This window comes from Thunnus maccoyii, chromosome 2, assembly GCF_910596095.1.
Source record: "Thunnus maccoyii chromosome 2, fThuMac1.1, whole genome shotgun sequence".
Lineage (NCBI taxonomy): Eukaryota > Metazoa > Chordata > Actinopteri > Scombriformes > Scombridae > Thunnus > Thunnus maccoyii.
In genome coordinates this window covers 1,186,339-1,211,896 of record NC_056534.1, presented here as the reverse complement: position 1 = coordinate 1,211,896, position 25,558 = coordinate 1,186,339, and the positions used below count along the sequence as shown (strand labels likewise).

Here is a 25,558-nt window from a genome sequence, read left to right as displayed (position 1 = left end):
CCCATCCAGAGTCCAGTCTTTAGTCTGAACATCTGTCCCCCATCCAGAGTCCAGTCTTTAGTCTGAACATCTGTCCCACATCCAGAGTCCAGTCTTTAGTCTGAACATCTGTCCCACATCCAGAGTCCACAGTCTTTAGTCTGAACATCTGTCCCCTATCCAGAGTCCACAGTCTTTAGTCTGAACATCTGTCCCCCATCCAGAGTCCAGTCTTTAGTCTGAACATCTGTCCCACATCCAGAGTCCAGTCTTTAGTCTCTGCAGTCTGACATTAGCCTTTATTAGCACAAAAACGTTACTTTTCTAATGTTACCTATGGAATATTTTAATGTAATAACAAACATTAGCATAAAACAGGAAAGACACTAAAGTAACATACATTCTTGTTGCTAGCATGCTAAGGTTAGCATATCATTTGTTAGCATGCTAAAACACATAGCAGATGTTTTAGCTAACAAACCAAAATGCTCCATGACAAACACCTTAGGATCTAGCAAACCTAAACTCCAAACATCCCTGATTTATAGAAACATTTAGCTTCCTATGGAAGCTCATTACTGCCAAGAATGTTTAAAAAAAAAGTGAAAGTGAAATTTAAGGGCTGACAAATACCAAAACATCCATGCTAAATCAAAATGACAAGATATTGAATCAAAATTATATTTCTGTAAGATAATATCTCATCAGTTTGAATCTGAAAGTTAAATTTTTCCATTTTTGGCAGAAATGGGCTTCCATAGTTCCGGACAGCGCTGAAGATCCATTTAAACATCTGCACAATTATAAAATAAAGGAGCCACACCACTCTGTGTTGTAGGAGTTTGGTTTAATATTGTATTGAAAAATAAATTAACGAAAATAACTTTAAAATGCAACAGAAGACAAAAAAAAAAAAAGAAAGAAAAAATAATCCAGATTATAAACATTCTTTGCCAGCAGGGGGTGAAATCGTAGTGCTCATGTCAGATTAAATTTACAAATATATATATAAAAAAGGAATTTATTAGACATATCCACAAATCACGAAAGCATTCCTTTACATCCAGTGAGCTGAATCTGGTCTACCACCCAACCGTTGTTCTTCCAGCTACAAAAAGGTCTAGAAAATTTATATTTATATATGTATATTTCATACACATGCCCTATGTGTGGATGTAAAAAACTAAACTGTACAAAAACAAAAAGCACACAGTGGTGATGATGTGGATGGAATCATGATTAAATAAAGAAAACGTGGTGACCTCCGACCCCGCCGGACTCTCGGCTCATCAGAGGTCACGTTTGGAATGAACCTTTAATTCATCCGATTCACCGATTTTGGCTTTAAAAACTGAAACTCTGACACCATCTTCACAAAGTGTTCATATTATGCGGGTGATGCAACAGCAGAAATCGAGCGTCGCCTCGGCCTCCAGCTCGACTCTTTAGTGTTTTTTACTGAAACGGCTTCTGGTGCTTTAAAAAAAACAGGAGGACAGACAAGGATCAACACTCGAGTTAAATAACAGAATTAAATATTATCTACACGTCTCAGCTGAACTTGAACACAGGAAAAAAAAAAAAACTATTTAAAAAAGCTTTGATCGATTCTTCCTCTGAAACACAAACTAACATTAAAGATGGAAACGTTTTCGTTTTAGACGCCTGATTTCCATTTTGTGAAATCTTCTTATTCTTTGTCTTTGTGAGAGTTAGCTTGGTTAGCTTAGCTTAGCTTAGCATAAAGACTGGCAGCAGGTGGGGAACAGCTAGCTTGGCTCTGTCTGAAGTTCATTAATACACCTGCCAACGTCTCTACAGTTCACTGACGAACACCTTGTTTGTTTGATCCAAACAGAAATGTTTGTGTTTTTTACAGGCGTGGAACTATTTCTTAACAAACAGCAGCGTATCCATCCGCGCAGTTCTTCTGTCAGATTCACATTGTGAGTAACAGTAACCAAACTGTAGCTGTTTGTTGTAGAAAGATAATTTTTTCCTTGGAAGTTTAAAACATTGATGAACGTAATCTAAGGTTTTGTATCGATTAATTAACTGTATGTTTCATTACTTGTTGGCTTCAGATTTCGTTCCTCCTGGCGAGAGCGACCGCCGTCCGTCCACACAGAGACTGAGTGTAAATCTTAAACTGCCTCGAATCGTCTCGGCAATCACTCATCTTAAATGTGAATATGGTTTCTATTGTTTAACAGTAAAAAAAACAGTTTGTGGCTCTTTAGTGTTTCACAGCACTAAAGAGCCACAAACTGCTGTTCTGGAGATATTTCCCAAATCCTCTAAGAGCCAAATGTCATAACTGCCATAAACATCCTCAAACATCTGGATAAAAAAAATGTTTGTTGCACTATAAAAAAAAAAAAAAAAAAGATCTTCAACAGTTTCTAGAACAACAGCAGAACTGACACACGAGCTTATTCTTTCTGTACATGAAGCAAAATAAACTTTATTATCAGATATATTTGTTTATATTTAGGTTTCTGTTCAATATTTTGCATGTTCATACAAAATAATGTTCCTGTTTTACTTGATTACAGTCGCAGCTGGAAATATATATTTTTTATCCAGATGGCTCAAAGAGTCTGCAGTTCGTGTTACTGAACGACCTTCTGGGTTTTTCAAAGATCGTCATGTTATGTATCATTATTATTATTATTATTAGATGCTCTGTTATCTAGAAATAGTTCAACATCTAACTTTGAAACCACAAACCGTTTCATCCAAACAGAAAAGTAAAAAAACACAAACTAGGTGCAACGTGTTAGCAGGTGTATTTCTGACGTCTGGACGGAGCGCGGCTAGCGGTTTCCCCCTGCTTCCTGTCTTTATGCTAAGCTAAGCTAACAGCACTGATACCCATCCGAACATCTCAGAGAGAAAGAGAAGAAGAGGATTTCCTTTAAAAAGTACATGAGAAACACAAAATAGAGGTAAATACTGGAAGTCATGATGGAGTCACAACTCAAAACATCTCAAACATACAAAATAATCAAAGCTGTGATCTCGTGATAACCGATCTAAGAAAATAAATCACCGACCACAGACACCGAGTCAGTCCTCTCTGTGAAGGGCGGCTTGCTTTCAGGGAAACGTTTATTCTGCTCTCGGAGTCAGATGAACTCATGGAACCATCGAGTCTGTAAAGCTTTGAATTCTGGGTAACATGTTGAGATGAACGATCTTTGTTTGGAATCTGCAGAGTGAAAATATACTTTATATACGAATGTTTTTAGATTTTATGGTCAAAGAATCTTTTAAAAAACTGCCGACATGTTTCATTAAACTTCTTTTTTATTTTGGTTAATTGAACTATTAAACATCTGAGCTGCTTCCTGTTAACAGTCATGATGGTGTAAAGTTCAGCCGTGTTTATGAAAAACATGAAGAACATAAATGACTTGTTCTCCAGCAGCAGGTTCATGATCTCACTGATTAAATGTTTATTATGTTTATTATTATATGTTTGTTCTCGGCTCTTCGTGCTTTACCTGCTGCTGAGAAACAGTTAAAAAAATACAGTTTGACCTTTCTGAGGTCACCGATCGAGCTCATAGATGCTCCATCTTTCCTTTGAAGAGTTATTCATTTGTTTGTGTTAAATATTCTCAACTCTTTGTCAGCTACTCCTGGATCTCTCGACCGTATCCCACCTGATCCTGTACGTGATGACACCTGAGCAAGAAGTTTCCATTGGCTGAAGAAGGCTGTGGGATATGCTCGAAAGCTCTGGGAACAGCTAAGTGAATATTTACCCACACGAGTTCGACTATGAGCTTCCGTGCTTGTACTGCTGACGGATCCGAGTTAAAGTCTCACAGCTGCAGGCGTGTTTTCGACTGAACTAATTTAACTTCCATGAGTTTCTGATTCTGGAAAATTCAGAAAAAGCCGTAAATTTTCCCTGAAAGCAAACGTCAAACCTTCTGCCAGCCGCAGTTTCCTGCCGGTGTTTCTACGTCTGAGTAAAGCTGTAAACTTTGGTCGTGACTCCTCCTCACGCCGCCGCCGCCGCCTGGCAACAGAAACAAACCTGACGAGGACGAGAGGAGGAAGAGGAGGAGGAGGAGGAGGAAAGAAAGAAAGCGTGGAGGATCTGTGGTCATGCTCTTCATTCATACATTCACATAAATGGGAATCATTAATGTCGAGTCGCCATCCGACAGGCGCCCACGCACCTGGGATGACACTCTGTGATAGAATAATGGCCCCGCCCACCAATATATACCTTAACCCCGCCCACTGACAAAAAGTAAAATACATCACACCGCGGCGTCTGGGTCTACAGCGAGTCCTTGAACCTACCGCCAGCACGGCGAGGAACCGTCGTCTAGGAAACAAACTTAGCTTCTTACGTCTCAAACCACCTGAAAAACGTCGTTTCACAACCGAGCAGAAGGTGGTGAGGAGGAGGAGGAGGAGGAGGAGGAAGAGGAAGAGAAGGAGGAGGAGGAGGAGGAGGAGGAGGGATAAACATGACAGAGCCCAGAAGGGGAGCTGCTAGTTTTTCTTCTTGACGTTGTTGTTTGAGGCGAGTCGGGGCCGCGGCACCGGGATCAGGTTCCCCAACGAGACTCGACTCCGGGCCACCTCGAAGAGTTTGGAGAAAACCTGGATGAAGAAGAGGAGGAGGAAGAGGAAGAGGAAGAGGTCAGGTCAACTGAAAGAGCCAAAAAAAAGCTCCTAAATACTCAGATTAGAAAACATAAAATGATCGAAAGTTTCTATGAAAAGGAAAACATGTCCTTTAAATGCATCTCATTACTTTAAGTTTGTAAATACAGACGGGAGACAGTTAAAGGAAAACCTGGTCCAGGTCTGAATGCTGGACCCCTACAGTGAGGGGGTCTGGGGGCTCTGTTATGCTGGCATGGTTTGGGTCCACTCCCTTTGAGGGAAGTTATGGAGGTTTGTGTTATGACTCTGAGGAGTATCTCTGCTCAGCTCCAGCTCTCTGGCGCCCCCCTGTGGAGGCTTTCAGCTGATCCAGTGAGGTTCATCCAGTCTGAATGTCTTAAATTAAATGTCTCTGCATCTCTAATTCTGACTCTTATAGGTTTGATGTTGGTGTTTGATGCAAAATGGTGCCAAAACTCCCACAGCTGTTAAAAATAAACCAGTAAAGGTTCTCTGGACTTTGGTTCTGAACTCACCTTTCGTGGAGTCCTCTGCGAGCATTGAGAGATAAAACAAAGAGGACGAATTAGAGGAAGAAAAGAGGAAGACGAAGGATGATAGAAACATGCAGTTGAAGTGAATCAAAGGACCAGTTCCCAGTGTTCCCAGTGTTCCCAGTGTGATAAACCAGCAGTCAGGTGTCTGTAATCATTCCTCCTGTTCATACTGGATATTAAAAGATCCTTCAAATGTGCTTTCAATGGAAGTGATGGAGGATAAAATCCACAGTGTGTCCACACAGTCATTTAAAAGTCTGTGTGAAGCTTCTATTCAGCTTCATCAGTCTGAGTTAGTCATATCAAGTGGATATCTGACACATTTACAGTCTTTTTAGCATCAAATTCCCTCTTTGTGTTTCCTCGGACAGTGTTTCCCTGTTGAGCTGCAGGTGGAAGTACAGTAACAAAAAGAGGAACTTTGGCACTAAAAAGACTGTAACGTTGAAAGATATCTACTTGATTTGACTCATTTGGACGCTGAAGCTTCATATTAGCTTCAGACTGTGGATTTTGTCCTCCATCACTTCCATTGTAAGGTCATTATGAAGGGATCTTCTAATGGTCAGTATGAACAGGAGGAATGATTACAGCAAGAAAAACAGCTTTAATGTTCATTTGATGACTGTTGGTTTAACGACAGACTTGAAAAACTGTGAACTCGTCCTTTAAAGTAAAGTGTTGTTTTAGAGTCGGTGCAGAGTCTGAAGTATCAGATTGAAAACAGAAAGAAGTGAATGAAAGAAGCTTTGAGGGAGAAATGAAGACTTGTTTTTCTCTTTATATTTTTCAAATTGTAGTTTCTTCACAGTGATGAATATTATTTCAAATTTAATAACATGATTTTCAGCTCCGATACCAAAACAATACTTTATCTTGAGGAATATTAAAAGCAATATAATATAATATATTAAACATAGTATAATATAACAAAGTGCTTCAGTGTTTAATGTTTACTGAAATAAGAGTTGAACAAAGTTTAAATCAGGAAGCATCTGATCAAAGAATCAACACTCAGTTTGTTGTTTGACACGTTTGATTGAAGCTGCAACGATTATTGGAATCAATCAGTTGATCGACAGAAAATTAATTGCCAACTTTTTTTGATACTGAACATTCTGATTGCAGCTGATTAAATGTGAATATTTTCTGGTTTCTTTGAATATCGTTGTTGTGGACAAAACAAAACGTTTGAAGACGTCAACTTTGGGAAACACTGATCCACATTTTTCACCATTTTATGGACCAAACAACTAATTGATTAATCCAGAAAATAATCAATAATGAAAATAACTGTTAGCAGCAGTTTAAATGTTGCAGTTTGATACTCGGCTGTTTGTTGTCTCATTAAATCATCATTAAGTGACACAGACGAAGCGTTAAAGGAACAGTTGGACTGAGGTTGAGTCGACTCTCGTGTCTGTTGGGTAAATTAGCTTTAGAGGTTCAGGTCTCACTAAGACCAGGAGACAGGATCACATCAGTCCAGTTCTCAGACTTTTACACCGGCTTCATGTCTGACAAAGAAATGATTTTAAAAACACTGCTGTTGGTTTATGAAGCATCCAGACTCTCAGCTGGTCTGGATCAGGTCTGGATCAGGTCTGGATCAGGTCTGGATCAGGTCTGGATCAGGTCTGGATCAGGTCTGGATCAGGTCTGGATCAGGTCTCAATTCTTTAAATTACAGCTGCAGATTTTTCTGTTTGCGCCTTTTATTAAATAATTATTCACATCTCTCACTGCTCTGTAACTGTTACCCTCCTGTTTATCTGTCTTATTCTATTTTACCTTATTTTTTATTTATTTAACTCTTTAATTGTTTTTAAATGTGTTTCTTTTACATTTTGTTTTGATGCCTTTTATGTTTTATGTAAAGTACTTTGAATCAACTTGTTGTTGAAAGCAACTAAACTTGTCTTGCTAGGTGGAGTCAGGCTAACAGTTTCCCCTCATTTCCAGTCTTTATGCTAAGCTAAGCTAAGCTAAGCTAAGCTAGCTTCATGTTTACCGCAGACATGACAGACACATCAACTCTCACGCAGAAGGAGATTTAACATATTTCCCAAAATGTCGAACTTTTCCTTTACATGTTCCTAGTATTTTTATAAAATTCTTTATTTTTTCTAAACTGTGACGTGAAGCAGCGACGGGTGGAGTCAGAGACGTGTCAGCAGGTTAACGTGTTCTCACCTGTTCCCAGAGGGTTTCAGCCACCTGGTCGATGAGTTCTCCGACTTCGCGGAACTCTCCCGAGTATTTGACGTAAGCCCAGATGCAGAGCGCCGTCAGAGCCACGCCCATCACCAGGTTACACAGCGTGGCCACGGAGTTGATGCCCACGAAGCCGGTGACCAGCGACGCCACATACATGACGAACATGACGGCGAACAGCGTGGCGGGCGTCCTCGCAGCGTAGAAGATGTTCTTGCCATCGTTGTGCTTGCTGAAGTTGGAGTAGGCCTCGTCCAGCTCCGCCTCCAGCTGCTCCTGGTAGCGGCGGCAGAAATCCTCGCCGCCCATCTTCTTCACGGAGCGGAAGTGTCGCACCGACGCCTGTCGGAGCTCCGCGTGTCGACACTCCAGCTCCGTCGGGGAAATGTAGGGTTTGTCTCCGCCGCAGATCTGAGACCAGGAGAGATGGGAAGTTAACACGAGGAAATAAAACAAAAAAGACGGCAGCTTAACGATCCCTCCAGACCTCCAGATCCTTAAAACATCGTCTCCTTCATGTAAAAATCAAACTAGTTGTGATGTCACAAATCCTGCTTCATGTGTTAAACTGAGATTTAAGGTGAACAAACTACACAGAGAACAACAACAAACGCTGGTTTCTGATTGGAGGGGCCTTTAAACATCAGTAAACAGGAAGTGATGCGTTACCTGCTCCATGCTTTTGTTGTATAAGTCTTTGGCTCCAGCGACAGCTGCAAGGTTATTGGCTTCAGCTGTTGCCTAGGTAACAGATGACACGACAAATTCATTATGGCACATCATCACAGATCAGTGCAGAGTGTCTTTAATGGATTTATTGATCTGTAATTTAAAATAGAAAAACAAAGATCGCAGTCGTCCTGTTGTTAATAAAAGGTGAAGCTCACTTATTGTTTTACAGCCTGATATGAGAGGGAGCTAATGTGGCTAATGTTAGCGTTCTTATTCTACTGTTTTGTCATTACTCTGTAATTAATTACTCCAACCACAGTAGACGCTGTTACACTAAAGTTACATCTTCTTGTTTTAATGTAAATTATGTCAGAAACAGGAAATACTACACATTCAATCAAGTATTGATAAATATGATATCAAATCATTATAGTTTTAACCTCACAGACACTCAGAGAGGAACGTAAAAAACATTTTGGCATTAAAAAAAAACAATAAATCAATGAAAAGACAGTAAATATTTTTGGCTCAGAGTCTCAACACAAAGAAAACTAAAGTTTGTAAAAAGAACAGAACCAACGATGTTCACTTTGATTAAATGATCACTGGTACAATTCATTTCATTTTATTTCAGCTGCTGCTGGAGCACCGTCTGATAAGATGTCATGATGTAAAGTGTCCAGTAGGCGGAGCTGTTTAACAGTGATGATGACGATGATGATGATGATGATGAACTGACCTGCAGCATGGACTTGGGGTGAGGAAGCTCCTCTCCCTGGTAGATCTTCATGTAGGCCTGAAACACAACAGCAGTTAGTTTTTACTTCTGTCTGATTCATCTGGTAATAAATAAACGGATCTGTTACATTCATATATACTTTAAAATAACATGTTTATGTGGAAAACATCTGCTACAACTCTACAGTTTATTCTGATAAATGTCTTTTTCTCTCAGACTTTCTCCTAATAACTGGTTCATTGAAATGTTTCATGTGTGATGTTTGCCAGTAAAAAAGGACAAAAGAAAACTAAATGGAGGTAATTTTCTATCTTTTCTTCCTCCAGACTGACAAACTGTCCAGTTTCAACAGTTTGTGGTAAAATATCAGATCTAATCTTTTTAGATAAATTATATATTATACACGAACAACACAAATCTCAGTTTATTCATATTTTATCATCTTAAATGTTCAGTTTTGGTTTGGACCGTGTATGTTCTCTGAGCAGACGGATGTTGATCTTTTCATTATTAAAAACGCCTCAAACTCAGAAGTTTAGAACAACATGCAAACGTCTTTTTACCAAGAACTCTTAATGTTTATTTGAACTGCAACAAATTATCAATTAAGCAATTAGTTTGCAATTATTATGATAATTGATTCTGATTCCAGCTTGTTAAATGTGAATATTTTCTGGTTTCTTTAGTCTCTGTGACAGTAAACTGAAGATCTTCATCGTGGATAAAACAAGACATTTGATGACGTCATCTTTGGGAAACACTGATCAACATTTTTCACTATTTTCTGACATTTTATGGACCAAACAACTAATCGATTAATCAAGAAAATGATTGACAGTTTAATCGATAATGATAATAATCAAGTGACCAAAAACAACAAGCAGATATCTGAAGGTTTGAGACAAACCAAAGGAAAACACAGACAATAAGCAGCGTTGAACGGGCCCTCGCGCCTCTGCGCACGTCGGGCCGCGGCGCAGTCGAAGGGCTTCTGTGACGGGCATGTAGATGTTTTCAGACAGTGCAAGAAGGAGATAAACATCACTTCCTTTGTCCACTGTTTTGCCTGCTGCTGGGGCTGCTGTGCGTAGGGGGCGCTATTCAGCCAGTTTGCATCACAGATGGAATATTGTCATGTAGACGTGTTCAGGCCGGGACTCTTATCAAACATGTAAAGTTTGGTGCAGACTGGAGCATTTACAATAAAGTTATAGCAACTTCCTCTGTCATGGCGAAACATCAAATCTCAACGGTGTGAGGATGAGAATTTCCTGCAGGGTGAGACATGTCTGTCTCGCTCACACCTGTGTCATCAAAATCATGCAAGTTTTGGGCCCATTCACTTGAATTTCAATTAGTAAATTGAAAACTCTTGATGAGTTTGTGTGTAAAACAAATTAATTTCCTAATTTTCATCAAGTCTATTTTTAGAAAAGTAAAGACTTTTAACCCACATGACCTGGTCAAAGTTTGATTGACATGTGTACTGTCAGGTGTGTAGAGACAATAAGTAACTGATACTCATATATTTGAATGGAGAGTGTGAGCGAACCGCTAGGTGCTCGGGTCCTAATAAAGGAAAAACTGCAGTACAGAGCTACAAATTTTAGTTTTGATGGTATTTTTCTGCAGCACTTTATCACTAAACTGTCACCCTCACTCCATTTTTCCCTTCCCGTCATAGGTCATCCCCACTACTGAATTATACATATAAGACCTAAAATTATTGTAAAATAAATGATAATAACACCAAACTTCATACAAAGTTTGTATATAATGTACTGTATGTATATAGGCCTTTCTGCTGTATCCTACAAAAATGAGCTGCATTCAACCCCCCCCCCCCCCCCCCCTATTCTCTCTCTCTCCCTCTCAGAGGAGAATGTCAGAGTACGATTCTTGTGAAATCGCCTCATAAACACATGAAATACAAGAGGGCCTTCGCCCTTTGGACTTGGGCCCCAATTACACAAAGACAACATCCAACAGACAAAGAGCTGCAACTATCAGTGTTTCCCAAAGTTCTTCAGTTTACTGTCGTAGAGACTAAAGAAACCAGGAAATATTCACATTTAACAAGCTGGAATCAAAACAAATATTCTATCATCAAAATAGTTGTTCTTTTTAATGAATCATAGCTGAGATGAGGGAACCACCTACTAGCTCTTCCCAGAGCTTTCAACCAGGACTTTAGATGGAAAGAATAAAGTTATGTTTGGACTGAAAATAGCAGATTGTATTCTTTTCTCTTATATTGATATTTTGCCATTTAAAGACAAGTTTGTGAAAGTCACTGGAACTTTCTGGGGAAGTTTTATTTGTTCGGGATATTTAAGGTCACTGGAAACCAACTTTAGAGAAAATGACTTATTTAAAGTTATGGACCCAGAAAATGATTTGGTGCATCACTTCAGAGAAGAAGAAGAAGAAACACAGTAAATAAAGTCACCTTGAAGTAGTGCAGCAGGTCTCTGCAGGTGATCTTCACTCCTCCGATCTCCTTCTCCACCAGGTTCTCTGGAGAGAGCAGCGTCGGGACGAGACTCACCAGCTCCTTCTGGAAATCCTCGTCAATATCTGAGACAGACGTGGATAAATTAAGACATTATCAATACAGACACTGAGTTAATGTCTAGACTCGTGAGGTTATAGATTATAGATGACGGTCTAAAACATAGTTCAGAGATCAGGCTGCTAAACCTGCAGATCATAATCAATCACCTGACAGAAACTGTACTTAATGACCTTTTATTGATCTTCTGTGAGCTTCCTGTTTTCATTCATCCTAATGTTTGATCAGTCGCTCTGTTAGACTGACTTTAAACCAACTGAGATCATGATTCTATAGACTACAGCTAATAAATACCAGAAATCAACATTTAATGACGTCTGATCTTTATTTATTATTATTATTTATGGACCTACGATTATGTTCTAATGTTTAATTCATGTTTCAGACTTTGGTTTCATTGCATCATTTTCACTTTCAATCATTACATGATGTGCTGCTGAAATCAGGATTACTGTCACTTTAACTGGTGGTTCGACTGGCTGACTGGTGGTTATACTGGCTGACTGGTGGTTCGACTGGCTGATTGGCCAACTGGCTGACTGGTGGTTCTGACTGGTGGTTCTGACTGGCTGACTGGTGGTTATACTGGCTGACTGGTGATTCGACTGGCTGATTGGTGATTCGACTGGCTGACTGATGGTTAGACTGGCTGACTGGTGGTTCTGACTGGTTGACTGGTGGTTCTGACTGGCTGACTGGTGGTTCTGACTGGCTGACTGGTGGTTCTGACTGGTTGACTGGTGGTTCTGACTGGCTGACTGGTGGTTCTGACTGGCTGACTGGTGGTTCGACTGGCTGGTTCGACTGGCTGACTGGTGGTTCGACTGGCTGACTGGTGGTTCTGACTGGCTGACTGGTGGTTCGACTGGCTGACTGGTGGTTCTGACTGGCTGCTGAGTTTGTGTTGTTTTCTTTCACCTCTGAGCCGCCCGTCAAAGTGAGGGTTGGTGGCCACCTTGAGGCCTGGGTGCGGCAGCAGGAAGCAGCTGATGTTGGAGAAGCAGGAGTGGATGTGTTTCCTGACGTTCTGCAGCTCCTCATGTTGGTTCTGCTTCACCTGAACACACGTCAACATGTCAACATGTCAACACGTCAACACCTGCCTGATGGTGACGGACAGAATCTTCAGCTTACAGCTGGACTGGTCAAACTCACCTGCAGTCGTTTCTCCAGGAAGCTCCGTCCTCCCTCCAGACCGTACGGATGCTCGTAGGGGTAACTCCAGTCTCTGATCAGGAACATCAGAGTCTGAACAGACGGACACATTCAGGTTATTGATCCAGGATCACAAGTCATTGAAGCACAAGATAAACAAAGCTTTAGATTGGTTCATAAATCAAATGATACCAAAGTTACAATAATAAACCTAAAAATATTTACTTACTTATTGTTCAATTTCTTTAAAATTTGAAAGAATCCAGTCTTTACAAATGTTTAATTTAGCTGTTTGATGACTGAATTTGAAATAAATTCATATCCTGAATATTCTGAGGTCAGCAGACGATACCTGGAAGGGTTTCTCGTAGACTTCCTCCATAGCCAGTCGTCCGTACTCAGTGAAGAGCTGCGGAGAGGAAACAACCACTCAGTTTAAAATCTAATCAAACACCACAACACAGTCATAAAGCTCAATCAGTATCTGAACAAATGTGTGCTCATCCTGATTGCTGTAACTGTGATGCAGCTTCATCCGGTCCATGAGAGCTTTTCCATTTGCTGCTCTCAACACTCGCTGTTTAGAAGCTCTTTGCTGCTGCACAGCGAGAGATAAAGATCGCTTTTGTTTGGATTCAGCAGGAGAAGAAGTGGGCTGCAGGTTTGTTGCCCAGTTCCAGCTGACACTAGATCAGGGCAAGAATCTTTAAATCTTTTCAACTTTCTGCTAAAAGTCTGAGTAAAAATAGTCCAACATCAGGACTTCTTGCACATTTGATTTGCATCGACAGTCAGTCCCGGTCGCGCTGTTTGATTGGCAGATGATCTCTGAGGTGCAGTTGGGTCCAAAGATAGAAGAGAACTTTCCACTGGAGGGATTTCTGTCTGAGCTGCTCTTCGCCTCATATGGCTGCCTGCTGGTTTCAGTTCAGCAGTTAATCCTGACCTGAACGCATCATCAAACACCTGATATGGTCCTCTTCACTCACATCTTCAAAAACAACATGAGCTTTAACAGAAACGCTGCAGGAACTTCTGTGATTACAGATCAGCACCGAGCTGCTCTGACAGGCCGAAACAGATCGTTATAGATATCAGTACTGAAGGTAGAAAGATGTTTCTGCTGATTAACACGATCACAACACAAACAGCTTCACAAGCCTGTTGTGCTAATTTATACGTTTCTCAAAGAACTTAAGAGTCAGAGGTTGTGATCTGTAGCAGAACAAGCTAGTGAAGCTGTAAACAGAACCACATTCCTGCACGTGCTCAGTGGCGTCTGCCTTACACAGAACTACTCTTCAGAGACTGAAAACGTGATGCTGTTATTAGTCTTTGGAGCCGTTTCTAAACAAACTAACGTGACCAAACTCTTCATGATGAAGGAACATGTGACCCAGTGCAGCGGTGTGACTCACTGACGTGTTTTTAATAAGATATATCAAGCTTTGATACAAACACAATACTTATTAGTAGATCAGTTCATTGTTCATTGCATCTGTGCTTCTCCTGCTTTGACAAGTCAACATGTCTGCTGTGAAAACTGTTCACTTCTTCTTCTACTGAAGAGCTAAAAATGCTCATGTGAGCAGTTTGTAAACTCGTCCTGGAAGGCCGATACTGACCTGGAGGTGCTGGAGGTCGTCTTCCTGGACGTTCTGGGACAAGTTGTAGACCTGGAACACACAGTTTCATCAACACACAGGCCTTCGTCAGTCAGAGCTCGTTTAACACGTGTACAGCATCCAGACTTTACTATCAGACTGACTCTATGAGCTTCTGATGTGCTGGTCAAACACACGACAGGAATGAACAGCTGACCTGGACAGAGCTGGTCATGGTGCTCAGGGCGAACAGCGTGGCGCAGTCTTTGATGGTCGACTGGCTGTCAAACGCCCCCTGTGTGTCGATTAGTAGAACTGCAACCTGCAGAAACAACAAGCGACGTTACAATCAATAAAAAGTCAGTTTTACTGGTTTAACTACAATATTTTATTTCTATCAGAGTTATTAGACGAGTGAATCTATTGTCATATGAACAACTCATTAATTTTCAGGTTGATTCTCTGATTAAAGTGATAGCGGACATGTTGTAAATAATGAAACAGCTGTTACACAACAGAGATGACAGGAAGCATATAAACAGTGTCCATGATCAAACTGACTCAGACCTTCAGAAACATTCTTTCTATATTATGGGATGGGATTGGTAGCTCAGTTGTTCTCTCTATTTGTGATATTACGTGCTAATATAAAAATGCTTAAGAAACAAACAACTACATTATTGGTACATTTATATATTAATTGTAAAATTCTTTATTCACAAGCAAAAATTCACACAAATTTGTTTTTTTTTAGTTAAATCTCAGATACAGTTAGTGAGATTTATTAATAACAGAGAACATATTTTAATGTTTTGATGATTAATTCTCTTTGTGAACCTGCACTGTTTGTTTTATTACTGATATCATAGATTTAAAACATTAATTATTTGGTCTCCTGCTGTAATGATAGTTTATGTCTTTGTTCTGTATTTTTCCATGTTGAGTTATAATTTCCTGTTATTAGTTGGGATTTCTATAAACAAACTACATGAAGAAAGTTTAGATTTTTCTTTTAGTGGGAGTTTAAAGCTGCAGCCTCACATCCGGCCCTGTCAACAGACCTTGCAGCCGTCTGGTTTCTCCACCACGAACACGTCGCTCCAGGCCAGGATGCCCGTGGTCTCCCTCTCACAGCCGCCCCGCCAGGTGAAGCCGGTCAGAGGCTCGTCCTCGCCGCCGATCCACGGACGGGTCGACTGGACAGAGACGGGAGGAGAAGAGTCAGCGCTACTGACAGTATTACGTGTTATAACAGAGGGAAGTTAAAACAACAGAGAACTTGGTTGATGTTCAGTCTGAAGCTGCAGAAACAGTTCAATCATCAGCGTCTTATTTTAATTTCCTGTAGAAATGACAGAATACGAGGCAAATTTACAAGGTTACAGTCAGTTTAAAACCCTCTCTTTGTGTTTCTGTGCTGAGCTGCGGTGAACAGACACTAAACAGGCTGTGAGTTTGGAGGATCCTCGTTTAGATGAACTTTAAACACAAACTGAGACGTTGACTGTGATGGATTCTCTCTCTGTGTGTGTTTAACTAACGTCTGTCTGGAAGCACATGAATGTAAAAACCTGCTGGTTGATGTAACATGATCACTTTATTAGGAACACCTGTGTAATACAGCGGCTCCACCTTTACAACGTTTATACATTTTCAGTTTTTTTAATTCTGCTTTATGTTTATTATTGGATGGTACTGGGTGCTGCTGGTTTTACTGGTGTCTTCCTAATATTTTGTCATGTATGTAAACAAAGTAGAATTATTCCACCAAGTTCCTGCATATGATGGTTTAAAGAAAACAAACCTGTTGACAAATGTATACCGTCTCATGGTATACATCGTCATGGCGACCAATCCAGGATTTGTAGTTAATCAGCTAAAACATGGAGGACTACCAGTATGGGGGTCCTGGAAACGTCTGAGCTGCAGTTTTCCAAACTCTCACTCATGCGGCTGTGTGGGAGTTGTGTTAACAGAGACCCTACCGTCACCTGACCTGTGTGTGTGTGTGTGGGGGGGGAAGGGGGCGGGGCTTATTCCATGCATAAAGATGGCCTTTATGTGTGGAATAAGCAGCGGTGAGCCGTGTGGAGGCCCAGCCACAGAGCCGCCATTGTGCCGACCTAAAATCCTCTTTACAGAGAGATGAAACCCTCCAGAATGTTCCTCAGTGCTTACCGTAGATTAACACGGACAAAGGTCGAGTCACAGTCACAGAGTTTCCTCCACAACATGTTTTTTTTTTTTTTTTTTTTTTTACACTTAACTGCATTTATTTCCTGCTGCAGGTTTGATTCCGTCAGCAGCTGACAGGATTTGTTTTGTCAGCACAAAGAGTTCCAGTGAAGCAGTGAAAACATTCATCCTGACTCCCGAAAAAACCCACAAACAAGTCAAAATATCACAACAACAAGTGATCAGACAAGCACGATCGTTTTCATAATCAATTCATCTGTTGATCATTTTCTAGATTCATCAATTAACTGTTTGGTTTTTTTAAAGTATCTGCTCAATCAACAGTCTAAAGACTCAGTTTATCATCACATACGACTAATAAAAGCAGCAAATTGTTACGATTATAAAAGCTGAATGTTTGACTCAATCAAACATCAGCGTAGTTGCTGATTGATCAGTTATTTATCAATGAATCAGCTGATGGTTGCAGCTCGTATAACGCCGCAGCACAGCCGTAGTGAAGACAACGATTAGTCGATTCATTGATTCAAACTAAATTAATCAGCAACTATTTTGATAATTGATTGTTTTAAGTCATTTCTTGAAGCGCCAAACGTTTGGTGGCGAGAGTTTGCTGCCTGTCCGGGTTCCTTCATCGTAGTCGACTGAACATCTGAAGACGTCTGTGGGATTACTGGAGAGAATAATCTGCAGACGAGTGGGTAACGAGGTGATGGTGAGAGGACGGCGTGCGGCTGGTGTACCTGGCTGTACATGTAGCGCAGCATGAAGTCCAGCAGGAAGGACTTGCCCTTCCGGAAAGCTCCGGCCACAGAGACCACGACCACGTTGAGGTCCTGCACCTCCTCCTGCAGCAGCAGCCGCTCCAGCGCCTCCTCCTGCAGCGAGAACGAGTGCTCCTCCTCGTCCGCCACCACGATCTGCACCGGCCGGGCCACGCCCACCACCTCCTCCTCCTCCTCCTCCTCCAGCAGGTCCTCCTCTTCCTCACACCTCATCTGGGAGGCGTCCCGTTTAAAGCCTCCTGAGAAGAAACACACCAGTTATCTTACAGAGGAACTTACACAGATTAATGTAGATTAATGTAGATTATTGTAGATTATTGTAGATTATTGTAGATTAATTTACAGATTATTGTACAGATGAATGTACAGAAACAAAAAGAGGTTTCAGCTGCTCATATGTGAACATTTAACGCTTCGAGTGTCGTTCATGATAGAAAACTGATAAAGACGTCAACCTTTATCACAATTGTTCACTATTTTCTGACATTTTATAGACATAACGATTAATCAATAACGGCGACCCTGCTGATAACTTCTATATGTAGAGTAAAGCTGACGTCACAGTTCTGTAGCACTGGACTCAATATAATATAAACACTTTAATGACAGTGTTAATAACTAATGATTATTTCAATGATCGATCATTAATCTGCTGATTATCGTCTCAGTTCATCAGTTCAGTCGATGATTCAACAGACTAAAACACAGAAACACAACAAATGGTCACATGTTCGTCCGCTGCAGCAGTTCTGGTGGTTTATGGGATTAAATGTGTCATAATAATAATAATAATAATAATAATAATAATAATAATAATAACGACACTAAAGATGAATAAAAATAAACCGAAACCCAAAGAAATGACCTCAAAGGCAAAACTTAGAATAAAACTAGACAAGAGTCAAACATCTGATCACTCATCAGGATTCATCTTCAGTTTTTGGTTTTTGGTTTCAGTTTATTTTTAATCACTTTCAATATTTTCTTTGATTTTTTGGGACATTTTGTTGATTTTTTTTATGACACAACTTTAATCCCACAGCAGTGAGTTTCCCCCCCACAGATCAATAAACTCCAGAAGCGACAGCGGCGGCGGCTCCTCCTGACCTCCTCCAGTTAGTGAAGCTTCACAGGAGCTCAGCCAACAGGAGGGCTATTATGGGATGGCGGTGCTGGCAGGAGGTTTACAGTAAATAGACAGAACCTTTCAGCTCTCCTTGTACGGCAGCAGTCACACTTCACTGATCTGCAGCGATGTTAAGCAGCAGTCCGCATGTTTCTGACTCACTTTGACTTCATCTGACCGCTCCACAGTCTGGATACCATTCATCTGATTGATTATTGATTGATAAGTTGAGATTTCTAAAAGGTTCAACAAAAAAAAAAAAGTTTGGATTTCTACTTAAAAACGACTTAATGAACTAATTAATCGATGATGAAAGTAGTTGCAGATCATGTTTTGAGGGATTGAACCTGTGACCTTCTGTTTACGTGACGGCGCTCACTCAGACGCTGTCATGGGATCCAGCAGCCTGAGGCATCATGGGAAGAAAACAGCGTCTTCATTCAGGTCAGCTGGTCGGGGACATGTGACGCCTCCAAAACCAGGACCATAAAAAATAAACCTCATCATCATCATCATCATCATCATCCAGAGGAAGATGTGAACGATATAACGGGACGAAATGGAAACTGTTTAAACATTAATACATTAATATAAACAACAACAGAAAACCCACAAACATCACATGACAACAATATGAATAGAATACATTGTGATGTCTGGATGTGATCACATGACACAACAGGTGGATAAACGAACCTTTCTGTGTTTTACATTTACAGGTTCCAGCTGTTAGTGAAACTAAATGTAACCTCCAGATAACGTTCACACAACGGCTTCAAAGAGTCAGAAGCTGAAAGAACAAATCTGAGATTTTAATCACAAAGAGATTCAGATGAAACGCTGACATTTAACTCATCACATCGATTTGGTTTTTTTCCTGCAAAATGCAGAATTGAAACATCACGTTTCTTTAGACGGTAGAGCTGCAGACTGTCAGCGTTAGAAATAAAATACATCCCGTGAGCTGTGGACTGTCAGAACCAGACAGAACAGACTGTCAGACTAGAATCAATTAACTGTTTTAAACTTTCTCTGTTTGTCTCGTCTACAAGAAGACAAACTGAGAGATGAAACCTTGTTGTGACTGTTTTAATAATTCGTTTCCCTCATTTTAAACTGAATGAATCAAATTAAATCAATGAGTCACTGAGGTCTGTTTTAATATCAGTACAATTAACTGGACGATACACAAAGCTTGACTTCAGATCATAAGATGTTGTGTTGACCAGATGTTGATCAGCAGCTGCAACATCTGGAGGCTGAAATGCTCTCATTGTTTTCAACGAGTCATTCTGGCCTCTAATAAACGTGCTGGAGGTCATTTTTATCGCTCCGTTAATAAGATTTGAAGACTTATAGTAGCTTTGATGTCTGCTGTGTGGGTGTTGATTGACAGCTGGCTCACACTGAGTCAGTGCCCGCCCTGTTAGCACAACTTAGCTAAAGTAGCTAACGTTAGCCCTAGTGTGCAGCTTGTGTCCGAGGTAGCGGGAAGTTTCCAGATCGTTCCTGACTCCGAACGGAGAGGATTGACATAAAGAGGCTTCACGTCGGCTCCAGTGAAACCAACACCTCGCTACGTGTGTGTGGTTACCATGGGAAACATCCGTCTGTCAGCTGATTATAACCTGGTGCTTCCTGTTTGTAGTCGTGTGTTTCTGCTTTACTGATACAGCAGGTGAGTAAGCATGTGTTAACGCTCCGCAGGATTCCTGCTATCTGATCTCATCTGGCTGGTAAACGTCCTCACAGCAGAGCGACTCCGTCATTACACCCTCAGCAGAGCAGACAGTCCTGCTCAGCTCTCAGACGGACTGACCTACTGGCCTGAGGACGTCGTGTTGTTAGGAAAACACTCACAGCAGCATCTCTCATGACTTCTACTTTAAAACGACTATCCCTCATTCAGCAGCAGCAGCGAGAACAGTTTGCAGCAAATGTGAATGTGGTGAGAGAGGATGCTGAGAGCCTCTCCCAGAGCATCCCGTCCTCATGTAAGCAGAGACACTAAACACCAAACTGTAGTCCAGACTCTGCTTTGACACAGCATGAGCCAGTTCTTCCTCATCGTGCAGCACTGATGTACAGTTACGTATAGATCACATGATGTTTCTGTTACAGCAGGAGAAAGTTCATCAGCTTTCTGCTTTGATTTGACAAACTTGACGGTTGAGAACATTTCCAGCAGCTGTGGTGTTGATAAGAACAGCGGCGAGCCAGAGGTTTGATCAGCAGCCAGCGAGGAAACCTTACAGGCTGCTCGCCGACTAATCACACGGCTTTGATAATAATGATGAAGTGAACAGGTGGCAGCAGACGCATGCAGGGATTATAATCTGAGGAAAAAATCAGTTTGCATGTTTTGTTTTGAAGACACTTCAAAAGATTCTGCAGCAGAGATGAAAATAAATAATCAATGCCAAGTAATGACTTTAATTGATTTCTAAGATTATGATGAACTTTATTGATCTCCAGGGGAAAATATTACTAATGTAGGTAATAAACTGAAGTGTTTTTTTATCATCGACTGTCATCCGTGCCTATTTCTTTAATTAATTTTTAATCGTCACTGATAATTTAAGGTGTTTCGGTGACGGTGTCAGAACACTTCTCGTCTCCTTTAGCTGATGTCATAATGACGCATAAATAAGAGGAGTCGCTCTCGTCGCAGCGCCGTATTTTCAGCTGATAGACCAGGTTCCAGCTGCAGTCAGCTGGTTGCACCTACGGCAGCGTTTCCCCTCATAACTGTACAGGCCAAAATGCCAAAAAATAACACCAAATAACCAATAATATTTAACATGAGTCAACCTTTGTGTGTCTGTCTGGGAAACTCTTGGGATCGTAGCTGCTTTAAGGAATAAAGAGCGCGATGTGTGAGCGTAGTGAGAGAGCGAGCGGCAGAAAAGTGACGGTGAACGCCAAGTCGTCAGTCTGGCAGTAAATGTTCAGTTAATTCATGTTGCAGCTTCTCGAGACCAAGAAAAGTCTCGTCTGTTGTTTCCCAAAACTGCTGGAAAAGTGAAGGAGGTTAGCTCCGACGTTAGCAACACTGGGTTAGCATGACCTGAACACTGCCTACAGACTTGTTTTTCAACACAACTGTCTTGTTTTGTTTAATTTTGCTCACAGTACAACCTTTGTTCATAGTAAAATAATGAACCATTATGTCCCTTTCTAGAGACTCAGAACAGAAACACTAAACTGTGACGTTTTAAAACGCAGTTAATAGTGAAATTGGTTCATCACTGCGTCCCTGGTTGTGTGATACTTGTGTAAACAGAGACACTAAACGCTAAATTTATTTATTGTTGCCATGAATCATAAAAACACAAATGTCACATTAGAGACTTGTGGAGCTGAAAGGATCCGATAACAGCTCACTAAACATCACTGATGTGTGATTGAGACACTGTCCTCCAACACCACCACCAGACCACCACCACCAGACCACCACCACACCACCAGACCACCACCGCACCACCAGACCACCACCACACCACCACCAGACCACCACCAAACCACCACCAGACCACCACCACCAGACCACCACCGAACCACCACCAGACCACCACCACCAGACCACCACCACACCACCACCACACCACCACCAGACCACCACCAAACCACCACCACCAGACCACCACCACACCACCACCAGACCACCACCGAACCACCACCACCAGACCACCACCACCAGACCACCACCACACCACCACCAGACCACCACCGAACCACCACCACCAGACCACCACCACCAGACCACCACCACACCAGACCACCACCAGACCACCACCGCACCACCACCAGACCACCACCGCACCACCACCAGACCACCACCACACCACCACCAGACCACCACACCACACCACCACACCACCACCAGACCACCACCACACCACCAGACCACCACCGCACCACCACCAGACCACCACCACCAGACCACCACCACACCACCAGACCACACCACCAGACCACCACCGCACCACCACCAGACCACCACCACCGCACCAGACCACCACCGCACCACCACCAGACCACCACCAGACCACCACCACCGAACCACTACACCACCACCGCACCACCACCAGACCACCACTGCACCACCACTGCACCACCACCACCGAACCACCACCACAAGACCAGCATCGCATCACCAGACCACCACACCACCAGACCACACCACCCAACCACCAGCACTGCACTATCACCACCAGACCACCATCGCATCACCAGACCACCACACCACCGAACCACCAGCACCGCACCACCAGACCACCACCACCATCAGACAACCACCGCATCACCAGACCACCACCAGACCATCACACCACCAAACCACCATCACTGCACCACCACCACCAGACCACCACCGCATCACCAAACCACCAGCACTGCACTCCCACCACCACACCACTACCACTAGATCACCGCACCACCACCGCAGCAGCCTCTGACAACAGTTGAAAGAAATAACTTGAGAAACTTTGCCAACAAGAAAGTAAACTTGTCTTAATTGTCCAGACCTCTGAACAGGATTCATATTTCATTTGTTTATTACGAGTCAACCGGTGTTTCAGTTAATGAGTGACCGTGTTAACTGGTGACTTTCAGCCGAACATGTTGTGGTTGTCATAGTGACGGCAGCTGAAAACACAAACAAAACATGTAGGTGTCTTCGTAAAAGCCTTCAAATTAAACTGAACGTTCAACACAGTATATATTCATCTGCTCCTTCTTGTCTTACGTTATGTAAATTAAACAGGAAGTTTTCATCTTTCATCTTTTTAAATGTTTGCTGGTTTGAAGGGAATCACTGAATCTCACCGCAGTATCACACTGATGGTCACAAGTTAAACAGACTCTAGACTGGTTGAACCAGGCGACCGCACAGTTTACACAATATCTGAACATACTGTGTGTTTACAAAACAACAAGCAGGTGAACTGGTTGAATGAGCCACTCTGCTCATTCAACAAAGGGTAACTGTATACAGACGACAGCTGCACCGCCAGCTTATAGGTTACAGTTTGATTCACAGGTTTCTCGTGGTCGGATCTCGCTGTGCACGAGATCTCGTGGCCAGATCTCGTTTGAACATGGCGGGAGCCGCTTCGCTGAGGCACCGCCAAGCCTGTTGCAACAAAAGCTTTGAGACAATCACAGCAAAGTGTGTGTTTCCCTGAAGTATTATTGATGTTTACATGACAGTAAGTATGTTTGTAGCCACTTTATTTACACTGGCTGCCTGCTGATCTGTGCTGATGATGATGGTTAATGGTGTTTATACGCTGCACTAAAGAAAACACTTATCTGATCACTCAGGACTCACTGACTGTAGAGTCTGTAGAGTTGCACCATGTTGTGTGTTCATGTTAAATAAAAAGTACATTCATGTAACTGCTTTGGGGTCAATTCTTCATGTAAACATTAATATTTTTAATAATGCACCAGGTAGACGGTTCCTTGTGTAATTTACAGCATTAGTTCTCTGAGAATCGCTTTTATATACAAGTAAAATTGTTATTGTAACTGAGATTTCCTTCACCGAATCCATATTGAATCGGGAATCGAATCGGGACCTTGTGAATCGATACCCAGCCCTAGTTAAGCAGCTGTTGACAGGACCATTAAACAGATGTTGACAGGACCGTTAACCAGCTGATGACAGGACCGTTAAACAGCTGTTGACAGGACCGTTACACAGATGTTGGAAACAGAACAAAGAAGAAACAGCTGGAAGCGGCTAGCAGCTGTTAGCCGCGCCGCTAATAACAAACCCTGAGCGGCAGGTGAGGAGCTGGGCGGCTTAACGCTAACAAAGCGCTTAACTGGCTGCTTTATGACAATGAACAGCGGGGATTAACCGGTGTCGGTTCAAACACTGCCCCCCGTCACCGTCAGCGTTGATAAACCTGTTTTTAGGGACATTTTTCCGCTCGGACGCAGCGGGACGCGGGACGACAGAGGATGCGATTATTCTGCCTGCAGCGTCATCTCAGAACGTTTATGTCCCGTAAAACACACAGCGACGGACGCCGCGTTAGCAGAAAAACCGCGCGGTCTCCTGCCGCGTCGCTAACATCATTCTATCATCGGACAAATGTGTCATTACCTTCTGTGAAGATGCTGTTTTTGTGACTCCGCTGCTTCAACCTGCTCTCCTCCGCCGCCATCTTTCCTGACTGCTGAGCGCATGGATGTATTATAAGATCGGCAGACTGCCATGACGTCACAGGATCAGCGCTTTGGCGGTTTCCGCGCGGTCCTAAAGAGCGGTGTAAACTAGCTTCTGTCCTGCTAGCTAACTATAACATTTATCTTTATTAAAATATTAACCATTACACTGAGGCTTTCTCTCTATATTTTATTAGATAAATCAGTATTTACTACTGAACTTGTCATTTTAACTTAGATAAAACTGTTGTTTTGTGAGCATTCAACAGGAGGAGCTGTAGTTGCACCTGTAATGTGTTAAATGTAAATGTTTGTTAAAATTAAGATTTGTTCTCAGTTTATAAACCAGGATAGACACAGACAGGGTGTTTGTCCCATTACAGACTGAACAAAGACTGAATGATGAAGCCCTCTAATAGAAACTGATTTATTGGATTATTAAATCAGGACTTGAAATTAACACCTGTCAAATACAGGTAAAAATGAACTGTGGTGGGTAAAATTGTAAAGTTACAAACCGATTTAGCTAGTGAAGAACTGAGTTCTAAACATCACTGAATCTGTTTAAAGCTGCAGAAACAATCCTTATCCTACATTTCCCATGAACACCATCTGTACTCAGGAGCGCTGGATTCATTTCAGAAGTGCAGGGGCCAAAAAGTGTGTGTGTGTGTGTTTGTGTAGCATTGCACTGTATATAAATATGGACTACATGTATCTACTTCCTACCACCATGCAATGCTATGCAAAATATTTCTGTCAAAGCTGTCAATCATGACATCGAACCCCCTTTCATTATTGTCAAATAACTAATTAAAAACAAACCCATCAGAAAAATGAGCACTTGAACGAACATCACCGTGATAACATCACCTAAAATGACAGAAACCATGTTTGAGAAAAACTTATTGAATGTTTGCTTTGATTTTTTTAGTCCCATCCGCTAACATGGAGGGGGCGGGACTTATGACCTACACTGCAGCAGCCACCAGGGGGCGATCAGTGTTTTGTGGAGTAACTATAGCTTTGCTTGCACCACAGGGTGGCGGTATAGGTCCAAGCAGAAAGCAGCTAACTAGTGCTTGTGGGATTAAATACAAGCTTTTTTGTTCAATTACTCTAAACTACGAGTTCACGGTTCAGTTCGACA

General features: G+C 41.9%; 1 protein-coding gene across 2 annotated transcripts; it reads right to left on the bottom strand.

Annotated features, from left to right (window-relative positions):
* Positions 1–807: 807 nt before the first annotated feature.
* LOC121907133 (atlastin-2-like) lies at positions 808–24,513 on the bottom strand. Of its 2 annotated transcripts, XM_042426528.1 has the most exons (14): positions 24,347–24,513; positions 17,064–17,344; positions 15,186–15,320; positions 14,342–14,446; positions 14,146–14,196; positions 12,873–12,929; positions 12,521–12,613; positions 12,284–12,422; positions 11,243–11,370; positions 8,794–8,850; positions 8,052–8,123; positions 7,362–7,793; positions 5,148–5,162; positions 808–4,605 (listed from the first exon to the last, which is right to left on the bottom strand). In XM_042426528.1, the coding sequence occupies exons 1-14, from the start codon at positions 24,405–24,407 to the stop codon at positions 4,495–4,497; spliced, it is 1,737 nt and encodes a 578-aa protein (XP_042282462.1). In that variant the 5' UTR covers positions 24,408–24,513; the 3' UTR covers positions 808–4,494. The 2 variants fall into 2 exon arrangements, with proteins under 2 accessions (XP_042282462.1, XP_042282471.1); XM_042426537.1 differs by lacking the exon at positions 5,148–5,162 and having other exon boundaries at positions 24,347–24,509.
* Between the last annotated feature and the right edge of the window lie 1,045 nt (positions 24,514–25,558).

Bases quoted from the DNA above. Each gene is read 5' to 3' on its own strand.
- LOC121907133 (XM_042426528.1), bottom strand. From the start codon at position 24,407: ATGGCGGCGGAGGAGAGCAGGTTGAAGCAGCGGAGTCACAAAAACAGC. The intron at 17,345-24,346 runs GTAATGACACAT...GTTTCTTCTCAG, and splicing joins AAACAGCATCTTCACAGAAG to GAGGCTTTAAACGGGACGCC. The intron at 11,371-12,283 runs GTGAAAGAAAAC...CGTCTGTCTCAG, and splicing joins CTTTGACGGGCGGCTCAGAG to ATATTGACGAGGATTTCCAG.